This window comes from Trematomus bernacchii, unplaced genomic scaffold, assembly GCF_902827165.1.
Source record: "Trematomus bernacchii unplaced genomic scaffold, fTreBer1.1, whole genome shotgun sequence".
Classification (NCBI taxonomy): Eukaryota; Metazoa; Chordata; class Actinopteri; order Perciformes; family Nototheniidae; genus Trematomus; species Trematomus bernacchii.
In genome coordinates, this window is record NW_022987743.1 from 140,001 (window position 1) to 152,500 (window position 12,500).

The 12,500-nt window shown below is 40.0% G+C and overlaps 3 protein-coding genes across 3 annotated transcripts in view; 1 reads left to right on the forward strand and 2 right to left on the reverse strand.

Annotated features, from left to right (window-relative positions):
* The window catches only part of plxdc2 (plexin domain containing 2), a 95,703-nt gene extending 93,104 nt beyond the window's left edge, over nt 1–2,599 (forward strand). The window contains exon 14 of the mRNA XM_034148052.1: nt 1–2,599. This exon is cut by the window's left edge and continues 104 nt beyond it. Coding sequence (XP_034003943.1) covers nt 1–16 — 16 coding nt within the window. The 3' untranslated portion in view covers nt 17–2,599.
* A 2,179-nt stretch (nt 2,600–4,778) lies between these two features.
* On the reverse strand, nt 4,779–9,920 carry LOC117496404 (GTPase IMAP family member 4). The gene is made up of 4 exons (XM_034148063.1): nt 9,786–9,920; nt 7,288–7,472; nt 6,313–6,895; nt 4,779–5,631 (listed from the first exon to the last, which is right to left on the reverse strand). Exons 1-4 carry the CDS (start codon nt 9,814–9,816, stop codon nt 5,627–5,629), a joined length of 804 nt encoding a protein of 267 aa, XP_034003954.1. The 5' UTR covers nt 9,817–9,920; the 3' UTR covers nt 4,779–5,626.
* Nucleotides 9,921–11,356: 1,436 nt separating this feature from the next.
* The window catches only part of chmp4c (charged multivesicular body protein 4C), a 6,065-nt gene continuing 4,921 nt past the window's right edge, over nt 11,357–12,500 (reverse strand). Inside the window, exon 5 of the mRNA XM_034148066.1 lies at nt 11,357–11,721. Within this exon, the coding sequence (XP_034003957.1) occupies nt 11,660–11,721 (62 nt within the window). The 3' untranslated portion in view covers nt 11,357–11,659. The remainder of the gene's footprint in view (nt 11,722–12,500) is intronic.

A 12,500-nucleotide genomic window follows, 5' to 3' on the forward strand; every position in this document is an offset into this window, starting at 1 on the left:
GTCAGATCAGTGCTGAGGGACGCCCCCCCCCCCTCTCAGGATCTGAGAACAAAGACTCGTTCAGTCTGGAAGAACAGCCGGAAGTGAAACCTGAAACTGATCCCAGACCAGTGTGATGAACTGGGAACATGGGAGGGAATGGGGGAGGGGGGGGAGGGGCAGGTATTGTATAGACTGGACACTGTATGGTGGAGGGGAGCAGGGTGATGAATTATACAAAATATATTTTCAGAGATTTCAACCTGGTGGGGTTTGACTGTTTAGGCCTTTGTATTTCCATCCTTTCCCTTCATCGTGTTGTTTTCACAGAGGGAGGGGCACAGCAGGAGACGTGATGAATGGACTGTTCCACTGCAGAGAGAGGGATCAGTGGGACTGGGTTCATTTTAGTGGAAGATGGGGTTTTTTTTCTCAATGGGTGATGGGCACACTCTTTTCTACGGAGGAGGACAAGGGCCACACATCTGAGAAGGATTCTGAGAAATGTCAGAATATGTTGGAATTCTGAGAAAAAGTCCGAAAAAAGGCGGAATTGTACGAGACAAAAAAAAGTGTATTCTGAAGGCAGAAAGGAAGTTGGAATTTTGAGAAAAAAATTCTGATAAAAGTTGGAATTCTGCAGAGAACCAAATAGAAATTCGGAATTCTATGAACATTTTTTGAAATTCTGAGAAAGATGGTTGAAAAGAAACACGTGGCCCGAATCCTCCTCCGTACTTTTCCCCACATCATGGATACCATTTCTATTTTTTACTTTTTGCTGTTTCCTTCTCATCACTGCCGTCGCCATTTTGTCCCCGGCTAGAGTTTGCACTTTTTTTTTTCATTTCTTCATGTGGTTCTAATGCAAAAAGACAAGACAGGCGCTTGTGAGTGTGTGAATGCTGAGTGTATTTTCTAGAGTGTGTGTTCTGCGAGTGTGTGACTTTAAAGAAGAAGACAGTGGACATCCACCTGCTTTATGGGTGAGTATTTTTGAGCGGGCTCTGCACAGGTTTCTGATTCATCTGAAGAACAGAAAACACACTGGTTTGGAGTTTTTGGGGTATTTTCCAGTGTGTTCCAACAACATCACATTAATGTAAATACCGAGGCCAAAACATCAGATTCAGGAACTCATGTCGGACAGCAGTACAGAACTTTTTTATGTTTTATCAGTGGCCTTTCTTTCTCTACTTTTTTACTTAAATGTGATTCCCATCATCAACACACGGACGTTCAGATCTACTGTTCAACTATCGTAAAACCAATGATTGTAGACTTAGAACCTGGACTTCTACTGAAAAATAAAGCGTGCAATATTAGCCTACACCCGTTTGGTTTGACACTGTAAATACAATTTTATTTTATATAAACACCTTGTCATCACATTAAGACCAAAGACTAATCAGCATCTTGTTTTCAGATATTTACCTCAAGGCTTTCGTGAGAAAAACCATCAAAAAAACTTTTTTCAACTGTTTTTGTTTACGGTTAAACATTAGCGATGATGATTTGACAGCTAACAGTTCATTCATTAATATTAAAGACATTAAAATAACATTTGCACCCGATAACACCAGCTCCTTGCCTCCTCCTTCTTCCCCAAATCTAGGGTTAGCATCTAGAAACTACCATCAATTTGCGCCACTGTACGCTACAAAAAATTACCATATTTACGTAGGCTACGAACTCGGGTTTAGACACATTTTTGTGACAAACAGACAACAGAGTGGTGCAGGAATGAGTCCTAAAACCTAGCAATGAGTCAGCATTTTAGCGCTTCTTGTTCCCTGGGCTGGCAGTCAATGGCTTTCTGAATGTGTTTTTGGTTGTGAGACTGAAATAAGAGATTTTAAGGTAACGGCGGTTGCTAACAAGAGTCTAAACGTCATCAAGCCCAACGTTAGCCACCTTTAGCTTAGCGGTGGATACGCGAATATATATAAAAAATACGTCCTTCCTGCACCACTCTACTTCTCAAAACTGTCGTGAAGTTTTCAAGTCGACTTTAACGTCTGAAATTAAACATTAAAAACCACAATGTCGTTGGCTAATCTGCATGTTTGAAAAGATAAGTGGGCGGACACAAAGGGGGCGGAGCTTAGCTAACTGACACCTTCCATTTAAACACAATCTAACCAATCATCATGCACAAAAACCAAATCAATGACTTTCTGGCTGTTTTTTTTTTTTACAAACTGCTGCTTTTCAAACCCTCTTTTTTTTATGACGACTCATAACTCCTTTCCGTGGCGCTGTTTGAAAACAGGAGGGGGGAGAATATATATCACGACAAAGGGTTAGGGTCTAACATCTGCTTATTGAACACCACCTGAAACTCAGAGTGTTTTATAACCGCTGTCAGAGGGAAAAGAGCAGATTTGTTCGCTTTAAAACACGTCAGCACAAAACCCAGAAAGGTCTTTATCTGCTTCTCCGGTCCGGACACTTTCACCCCTTCCTACTTTATTTTTGATGACGATAAACAGGTGTTTTTGAGACAGGTGACCTATCATGAGACTCCAAATCACTCCGTATCATATCCGTCTGTAATTCCTGTAACTACTGTTGTTTTGATTACATTTGAAATAATAAACAATGTTGTTAAAATCAGAAATCACTCGAGCATCACTTGGCTCTATTCTGCACAAATCCTGCAATACGAGGAGGAACCATTTCATGCATGCGTTTGAACGCTTTATGCATTATTTACCTGCTGTAATTAAGATGCAAATGCATGCCAGAAAAGTACATTTAAATCAGATGAGGACAGATTGTTCCCCACAGCTTCCTGCAGACACTTTGCTTTTTTAACAGCGTCCTTTTAGACTTGAAATCATCTGAAAGAGAGCGAGACAGAGATGAATGTTTTCAGATAGCAGTTATTTAGGAGATAACAACACGACAACAGAGAGGAGCGAAAGAGGCGAGAAAGAGGGAATATTATCGACCGTTTAGAAGCATGAAAAGGTGTGTGTGTGTGTGTGTGTGTGTGTGTGTGTGTGTGTGTGTGTGTGTGTGTGTGTGTGTGTGTGTGTGTGTGTGTGTGTGCGCGTGTGTGTTTGTGTGTGTGTGTGTGATCTGAAACACAGGTCAATAGCTCCCATATCAACTTATTGAATATATTAAATATATATATTGTATATTATATTAATATATTGCTGCTGTAAACCATAGACTGTAAACAGGTATATGAAGGTGTAAACATGTCCATCACCTGAGAGCTGAGGCTCTGCTGCCATCTAGTGTCGACTAAAGGTAACTGCTCTTCATAAAGGAGCTCATAGTCAATTAGTCCATTAATCAATTAGCTGGGAACTGTTTTAAAGGTTTATTCATTATTTTTTTTAAAGCTTAATATTCCCTAGTTCCCAAGTATGCTTTAATTGTTGGCTAATTAAAATAATTTGAATAAAATATAATATATTTTTATAAATTGGTGGTGATTTAAAATAAATAAAACTGTTTAAAAAATACATTTAAAAATGAAAAATAATATATATTTGTATTGTTGGTGATTTAAAATAAATTAATAATTAATAAAACATTTAAAAAATAAATGTTAAAATATATTGCTTTACTGTTGGTTAATACACTAAAATAATAATTATACAAATAAATAAATACAAATTAAATTGCATTTTTTTAAACAAAATTACTAAGAAATTAATGGATAATAAAGAACACGTTAAGCTTTATATATATATATATGTGTCAGTGCAGGTGTTTAAAATCCCCCGTTGAAGAAAGAGTCGTCACTTATTCAACGAACAGGAACCAACAGTTTGGTCAAAAAACATATTTATTTGGACCGAAAAGAAGAACGTTTCACAACACAGTGCATTTGAGCAGATCTACTGGGACACATCAGCTGTTCTCTGACCCCTTTAAAACAATGCAGAGACATCAGTGAGGAACAGCCCTCTGACTCACACCTGAGGCTCCAGGAACAGCCCTCTGACTCACACCTGAGGCTCCAGGAACAGCCCTCTGACTCACACCTGAGGCTCCAGGAACAGCCCTCTGACTCACACCTGAGGCTCCAGGAACAGCCCTCTGACTCACACCTGAGGCTCCAGGAACAGCCCTCTGACTCACACCTGAGGCTCCAGGAACAGCCCTCTGACTCACACCTGAGGCTCCAGCATCTGCTCTCTCTTTAAATACATTCATGCTGTGTGTGTGTGTGTGTGTGTGTGTGTGTACAGCATTCCTACGATAACAAGCGGTTCAGTCATTTGATTTTAAAGAGTTCCTATCATGCTTTAATGTCCAAAAAGCTCTTTATTTTTGCCTGTTTTCACCCTCTGTCTGAAACCAGAGCCCTTTACATGCAGAATAATGCCTCTTTAGATCCTGGATTTCAGGAGCTTATTGCATTTAAAAGATATGTCAGTGAGAAAGGGTTCAGATTTAATGGTGAGAGACATTTCAAAAAGTCATTTCAAACCAGTACCTGATTCACACCACGTTAACTAAAGCTGCACTAGAACACAAATACAGAGTTCAATTGACAGTTAAATTGGTTTTTAGGCCGGTTTGAAGCAGAGCGATGAGTTCAGGGCGTGACTCAGTTAGTCTGGATTAAAGTCAAACGAATCACCAGATGTTCCTGAAACTAGTGGTGTGTGTGTGTGTGTGTGTGTGTGTGTGTGTGTGTGTGTGTGTGTGTGTGTGTGTGTGTGTGTGTGTGTGTGTGTGTGTGTGTGTAGCACTAACATGAGGTGATGAGAGACTGGAGTGTGTCCACAGCAGCTGACTCTACATAACAAAGAGTAGGAGTCTCAGTGTCTGCATAGTCTGTTACAACACCCGTTTTATTACCATTTTATCCCCAAAAAAAACCTAAAACCCGATGAGTTTTCTGTAAAATAAAAGTTGTTTAGATGAGGCTGCTTCCAACTTCTATCTTCAAATCAGTTTGTAGATGAATTCATGGATCATTTGGTCGATGAAATGTCATTTAAATGCAAAAAATAAGGGTAAAATCACCATTAATCTGTATTTACGCCACAATGGACCTCTGGAAATTTCTCATCTTGTCAAATTAGGACCAAAAACCCAAACATATTTAGTTTTTAACACAAAATCCTGCAAAAATAGATACATTTAGAAGCTTCAACAAGTCATTTTTGACACTTTTAACATTAAAAAGTCTAATCACCTCCCTCTGCTCCCACACAGCTATGAACATGCTACAGATGCATTTAAGTAATAATCAATAATCAATAACCGGCGTTCTAAGCACGAGAAAAGCATTTACAGTTTGGTCACAACAAACAGGAATCAGTTACAGAACATATCACATTATTGACCTTAGTAACAGTCGAGTAGTGCAGTGTGAAGGATGCAGTCTGAAGGATGCACTTTGAAGGATGCACTCTGAAGGATGCACTTTGAAGGATGCACGTTGAAGGATGGAGTCTGTAACGTTTAAATAACACCCTCTTTAGGAGAGCATGAAACAAAAGGCCTCGTCGTCACAGCGAAGAACAATAAACGAATAAACAGTCAAATGTCAGATTTAAAAAAATAAATTAAAACCGTCCCACTGTTTTTACTCTCAGTGAAATCTCTGTTTCTCCTCCAATCAGAAGCAGCTTCAGAGCGTCAGAGCGATCCGATTGGTCCGCCATCGGAGACGTTAATCTGGAATCAAACAAAGGGGTTATTAAATACAGATCTATTTGAGAGGACATATTATGAAAAATTTAGTGTCTCCTCTGGGACATGTCTCCACTGGGACATGTCTCCACTGGGACACGTCTCCTCTGGGACATGTCTCCTCTGGGACACGTCTCCTCTGGGACACGTCTCCACTGGGACACGTCTCCACTGGGACACGTCTCCTCAAACTGAAATAAAGAGCTGGACATGAACGCGTGGAGACATGTCCCAGAGGAGACATGTCTCCTCTGGGACATGTCTCCACTGGGACATGTCTCCACGCGTTCATGTCCAGCTCTTTATTTCAGTTTGAGTTCCTATAATGGCTTTGAGTGAGAAACATCGATTACACTTTCTCCAAATCCAAGATATGTCTCTAAGTGTCTTGTTTTGTCAACTTTACACCCCAAAAATATCGTCTTTAAATTTGATAGAAATGAGAGAAAAGCTCCACATTTTAGAGACAAAAAAAACGCATTTTCTGACATTTTTGCAATTAATCATTTATCAAAATAGTAGATTATAATTATGTGGATCCTCTAATTGTTGCAGGGCATTAGGAAGGTTTTTACACAGGGATTTGAGCCTCTGCAGACCATTGACATGCACTAAAACCTACACTAAAACCAATGGAAGAAGACATAGAAAGGTTAAAGTGCTCACTGGCCCGCGGCTCCACCTCCATGGTTTTGGACAGACTCAGCGATGAGCTCTGTTTGGGTCTCGCTCCCAGCTCTCTTCCCTCTCTGTTCTGGTTCTGGTTCTCCTCCTTCTTCTTCTCCTCTTTCACCTCCTCCTCCTCTTCCTCCTTCACATGGTAGAACCCCCCCTCCTCCGCAACCATCTTCTCCACCCTCTCCAGCAGCCTTCCCACCTGAGGGTGCTCTCCGAACTCACAGTTATTGATCACAAAGTACCTCCTGTGGCACTTCTCCAGGACCCACTGCAGGTCCTTCCCCTCCCTCCGGATGTACCTCTCGATGGAGATGTTCCTCAGGACCTCGGCCCAGGTGAACACCACGATGGTGTGCCTCCACACGCGCTCTCCGAACAGACTCACGTGCTCCTCGATGCGCTGGCGGTCCACTTCGGTGAACATGCCGACGGGGATGGCGAGCAGGAAGGCGTGAGGGCCGGGGGGGCAGAGAGACGCTCCTCTCACCAGCTCCTGCTTGTAGGAAGGAGGCGTGTCCTGAGCAGAGAACCATCCGGGAGTATCCACCACCGTCACCTGCCGCTCCAACACCTGCAGAGTCATGGGGTCACTTCACATTCTCACTGGGAGCATCCGTACTTCAGTAACAGTAGAAATACTCAGGTCTTGTACTTGAGTAAAAGTAGAAGTATCTTGTAGTAAAAGTAGCTCCAACATTGCGTTATTTGAATTTGGGTTAACTTTCAATTCACTTTTTTGTACAGTTTGAGTGGGGGGTAACATTACATTCAAGATTCCATGACACCAAGAAATTAATTGGCAACAACATTTAACTTAAATTAGATAGTACCAATTAATACTTCCTCCAACACCTGGTAGATTGTACTGTGTAAAAGTAGAAGTGCTCAGACCTGAGTACTTCCCCTTGTACTCAGACCTGAGTAAAAGTAGGAGTACTCAGACCTGACAGCAGATATCAGTACCTCCGTCTCTCTCTTCACGCAGAACTCGGCGGCTCGCTCCAGGTGAAACTCCTCCTTCCCCAGGATGGTGTTTCCTGTCAGGCTTTTCCCCGGCCACCTCCACCCGAGGACCACCAGACGGAGCTCAGGCAGACGAGCCGGCGTCACCACTGCCTGTCGGGACTTCTCCTCTGATCCAGGAGCATCTGTGGAAACATCAGATCAGATAAGACTTTATTTATCCTGAAGGAAATGGTTGGGTTACAGAAATACGATAAACACAGCAGCGTGATGAGCAAACTGTGCACGAGCAGAGACAAGAGCAGAGACACGAGCAGAGACAAGAGCAGAGAGCAGAGACAAGAGCAGAGACAAGAGCAGAGACTAGAGCAGAGACACGAGCAGAGACACGAGCAGAGACAAGAGCAGAGACAAGAGCAGAGACAAGAGCAGAGACAAGAGCATTTACATATCTACAGGAGACACAGAAATATCATTATCATTATAATTAGGACATTTTACTGCAGTCAGAGGTGGAAGAAGTACTCAGACCTTGTACTTGAGTAAAAGTAGAAGTACTCAGATCTTGTACTTGAGTAAAAGTAGAAGTACTCAGATCTTGTACTTGAGTAAAAGTAGAAGTACTCAGATCGTGTACTTGAGTAAAAGTAGAAGTACCCAGATCTTGTACTTGAGTAAAAGTAGAAGTACTCAGATCTTGTTCTTGAGTAAAAGTAGAAGTACTCAGATCTTATACTTGAGTAAAAGTAGAAGTACTCAGATCGTGTACTTGAGTGAAAGTAGAAGTACTCAGATGTTGTACTTGAGTAAAAGTAGAAGTACTCAGATCTTATACTTGAGTAAAAGTAGAAGTACTCAGATCGTGTACTTGAGTGAAAGTAGAAGTACTCAGATATTGTTCTTGAGTAAAAGTAGAAGTACCCAGATCTTGTACTTGAGTAAAAGTAGAAGTACTCAGATCTTGTTCTTGAGTAAAAGTAGAAGTACTCAGATCTTATACTTGAGTAAAAGTAGAAGTACTCAGATCGTGTACTTGAGTGAAAGTAGAAGTACTCAGATGTTGTACTTGAGTAAAAGTAGAAGTACTCAGATCTTATACTTGAGTAAAAGTAGAAGTACTCAGATCGTGTACTTGAGTGTAAAGTAGAAGTACTCAGATATTGTTCTTGAGTAAAAGTAGAAGTACTCAGATTTTGTACTTGAGCAAAAGTAGAAGTACTCAGATCTTGTACTTAGTAAAAGTAGATGTACTCAGATCTTGTACTTGAGTAAAAGTAGAAGTACTCAGGTCTTGTACTTGAGTAAAAGTAGAAGTACTCAGATCTTATACTTGAGTAAAAGTAGAAGTACTCAGATCGTGTACTTGAGTAAAAGTAGAAGTACTCAGATCTTGTACTTGAGTAAAAGTAGAAGTACTCAGATCTAGTACTTGAGTAAAAGTAGAAGTACTCAGATCTAGTACTTGAGTAAAAGTAGAAGTACTCAGATTTTGTACTTGAGCAAAAGTAGAAGTACTCAGATCTTGTACTTAGTAAAAGTAGATGTACTCAGATCTTGTACTTGAGTAAAAGTAGAAGTACTCAGATCTTGTACTTGAGTAAAAGTAGAAGTACTCAGATCGTGTACTTGAGTGAAAGTAGAAGTACTCAGATGTTGTACTTGAGTAAAAGTAGAAGTACTCAGATCTTGTACTTGAGTAAAAGTAGAAGTACTCAGATCTTGTACTTGAGTAAAAGTAGAAGTACTCAGATATTGTTCTTGAGTAAAAGTAGAAGTACTCAGATTTTGTACTTGAAGTAGAAGTACTCAGGTCTTGTACTTGAGTAAAAGTAGAAGTACCAGAGTGTAGGAATACGCTGTTTCAGTAAAAGTCCTGCATTCAAAATGTTCCTCAAGTGAAAGTATAAAAGTATTCTCATCAAAATATAGTGAAAGTAGCGACAGTAAAAGTAGTCATTGTGCAGATTGGTCCATTTCAGAATAATATATATGATATGTTTTATAATGATTGATCATGAAAGTGTTCTCAAAGCTGGTAAAGGTGCAGCTAGTTTGAATGACTTTGTATACTGCAGGGTAGCTTGTGGATTTACTCCAGGTGGAACTCAAGTCTGATTTAACACTTGGTTATATTTCACATCATTCATCCAGATCTGTGAAGTAACTAAAGGTATTAAATACATGTAGTGGAGGAAAAGTACACAGTTTACCTCTGAACTGTAGTGGAGTAGAAATACACAATTAGCATACAATGGAAACACTTAAGTAAAGTATAAGTACATCTAAATTATACTTAAGTACTTGAGTATATGTACTTAGTTACTGTATTAAACTGTTATAAAATAGTTATCACTTCATGTAGATGTTGTGTCTTTGTTTATTGTTTTAAGTGTAAACAGTTGAACTTAATGCTAACTTTAACAGCTAGGGAAACTCCCTTTATTATATGACACGTACTTAATAAATTAAAGTTATATTAATGAGTTTTAAAGTCTCACCTTCTGTCTGAGGTTTCCTACTCGCTTCCATGCTCTGTTTCTATCAGAAAAAGAGGTTTAATTAATGTTTAATTTGGTTTAAATCCGGAGAAAAGAGACTTCCTCCTTTAAAGCTAACAGGATGATAAAGCTAACCGGAACGTAAACACGTAGCTTCCGCTTATGTCTTTCAAAATAAAAGCATTGTAACGCTAACCGTGATGTTAACACGCGGCTTCTGGTTAGGTCTTTCAAAATAAAAGTTTAAAAATGAAAATATAGATTATAAAGTGGATTTAAATGTCTAAAATATATGCAGAGGTGTAATGTAGAGTACTGTACTAAAATGTAGGTACTTTACTTGAGTATGTTCACATTATATTATCAAAGAAAACACTATTAGATAAAGGGCATGCACAAAATATTAAGAATTAAATTAGATTAAATGCAGATTTTAGTTAATACAAATTATAAATCAAGATATATTATCATATTTTATTATAGGCTAAGATACCCAAATAATCCCACATTTACCAAGTACAACATAGAAGTGAAGAACACAATGCACCAATAATTTGATTAAAATGACAAAATATCTGGTGTTTAAATCAAATTAAAGTGTATTTATATAACCCAATATCACAAAACAACTCAGTGGGCTTTACAGAAACAAACAACATTGTAAACAACAACATTAAACATTTTTCATTACATCTTTCAAACCTTTAATTAACCAGGTGAATCCCATTGAGATCATCGATCTCTTTTTCAAGGGAGACCTGCTGCAAGTAGGTTCCACATGAAACATAAAACAATACAGGACATCATATTTACAGGGCTACATTTACAGACCTATCGACATTTACAAGTACCAACAGTATCAAGTATCATAGCATCTATCCGAGCTTTAAAAACATGCAGTGGAACCAAATTGCTCAGTTTCCATTCTTTTTGCAGACTGTTCCAAGTCAGAGGAGCTGCGCACATAAAAGCTTTCGTCCCTAAGTCAGTCCTTGGCACATGTAACAAGACCACATCATGTGATCTCAGGCAGTAGCGACCTGCAACTCTGTGAGATCAGAGAGCAGATGTAAGTTGGGAGTTTACCCAGCATGGCTTTGTAGATGAACGTGTACCAGTGACTGAGCCTCCCTACAGTGAGTGAAGGCAGACCTGCTCTGTACAGGGTTCAGTGATGAGAGAGTGCTTTACAGTTAGTCACACATCTCAGTGCACTGTGACACGCGGCATCTAACTTGATCAGGTAATGGGCAGGTGCATTCATATAGACCAGATCACCATAGTCCAGCACAGGTCAAAAGGTCACAGAGACTAGCCTTTCTTAAAATGAATTAAGTTACAAGAAAAGACAATAAAACATAAAATAAACTCCCATAAGAAGTAGGAACAAGGTCTTGGAAATAGTTTAAATCACAAATGGAAAGTAGATTTTTCACGGTTACATACAGTAGTGCATTAAAATGTGTACATAAGTAAACAAGTATTAGCATCAACATATACTTTAAAGTACCAAAGGTTAGAGCTGGTTTCTGATTATTCCCCATGTACCCTGTAAAGAAAGTAAATCAGAGAAGACTTTAAGAGATTAGTTTATTGATCCAAGCAGTTTATTTACAACATTAATGCAAAAATCAGACTTTATTTACAGTTAAAAACAACAGTCGTTTCCTCATACCTTCATTTTTAATTAAGTACTTCTTGTACGTGCTGTAAAACAACAACAACAACAACAGCTAGGAGGATAAACACATCTAAACTACCCTCTGTTAATCCTTCACTTATCCTCGATAGATATCACCTGTAAAGTGGCTTCAATATAACACTCTTCATTTCCCCTTAATAATTAAAAGCTAAAAGAGAGAGAGGTAACGTGATTAAGTCGCCCACGATGCCAGCGTCCGCATGTCGTCCTCGTCCTCAACTCTCTTCTTAGTGGCTGCAAAGAGGAGGAAAAGTAATCAGGTTATTATGGGATAGTTATCAGGGTCAATCAGCTGTTCTTCTTGATCTTATTCTGCATCAACTCGGTCACTGACAACATTTAGCCGACCGTATGTCATCATTTCTGACGTGGATATAGTTTACTTATAGTTTACTTCTCCTGCACTACTTCATAATAATTCCTTATATTTATTATAGCGCTTTTTCCATGACCCAAAGCGCTTTACAGATACACATTACAAATATCAGACATACATGTAATGGTCATGTACTGTTGACAATACCCACAGGAGCACATTCAGGTGAAGTGTCCCGAGGACACAACGGCTTTACAGACCCCTTGATCTGATGAGCAATGCACAGCCCACTGCGCCACACCGCCCATCTTCACACCTCAAAGTCATCGAGGCGCTTTACAAGTACACACTAGACCTGGTGCTAGACTCCTGGTGCTAGACTCCTGGTGCTAGACTCCTGGCGCTAGACTCCTGGCGCTAGACTCCTGGCGCTAGACTCCTGGCGCTAGACTCCCGGCACTAGACTCCCGGCACTAGACTCCCGGCACTAGACTCCCGGCACTAGACTCCCGGCACTAGACTCCCGGCACTAGACTCCCGGCACTAGACTCCCGGTACTCGACTCCTACTACTCGACTCCTACTACTCGACTCCTGGTGCTAGATTACTGGTACTAGACTCCTGGTGCTAGACTCCTGGTGCTAGACTCCTGGTGCTAGACTCCTACTGCTAGACTCCTGGTGCTAGACTCCTACTG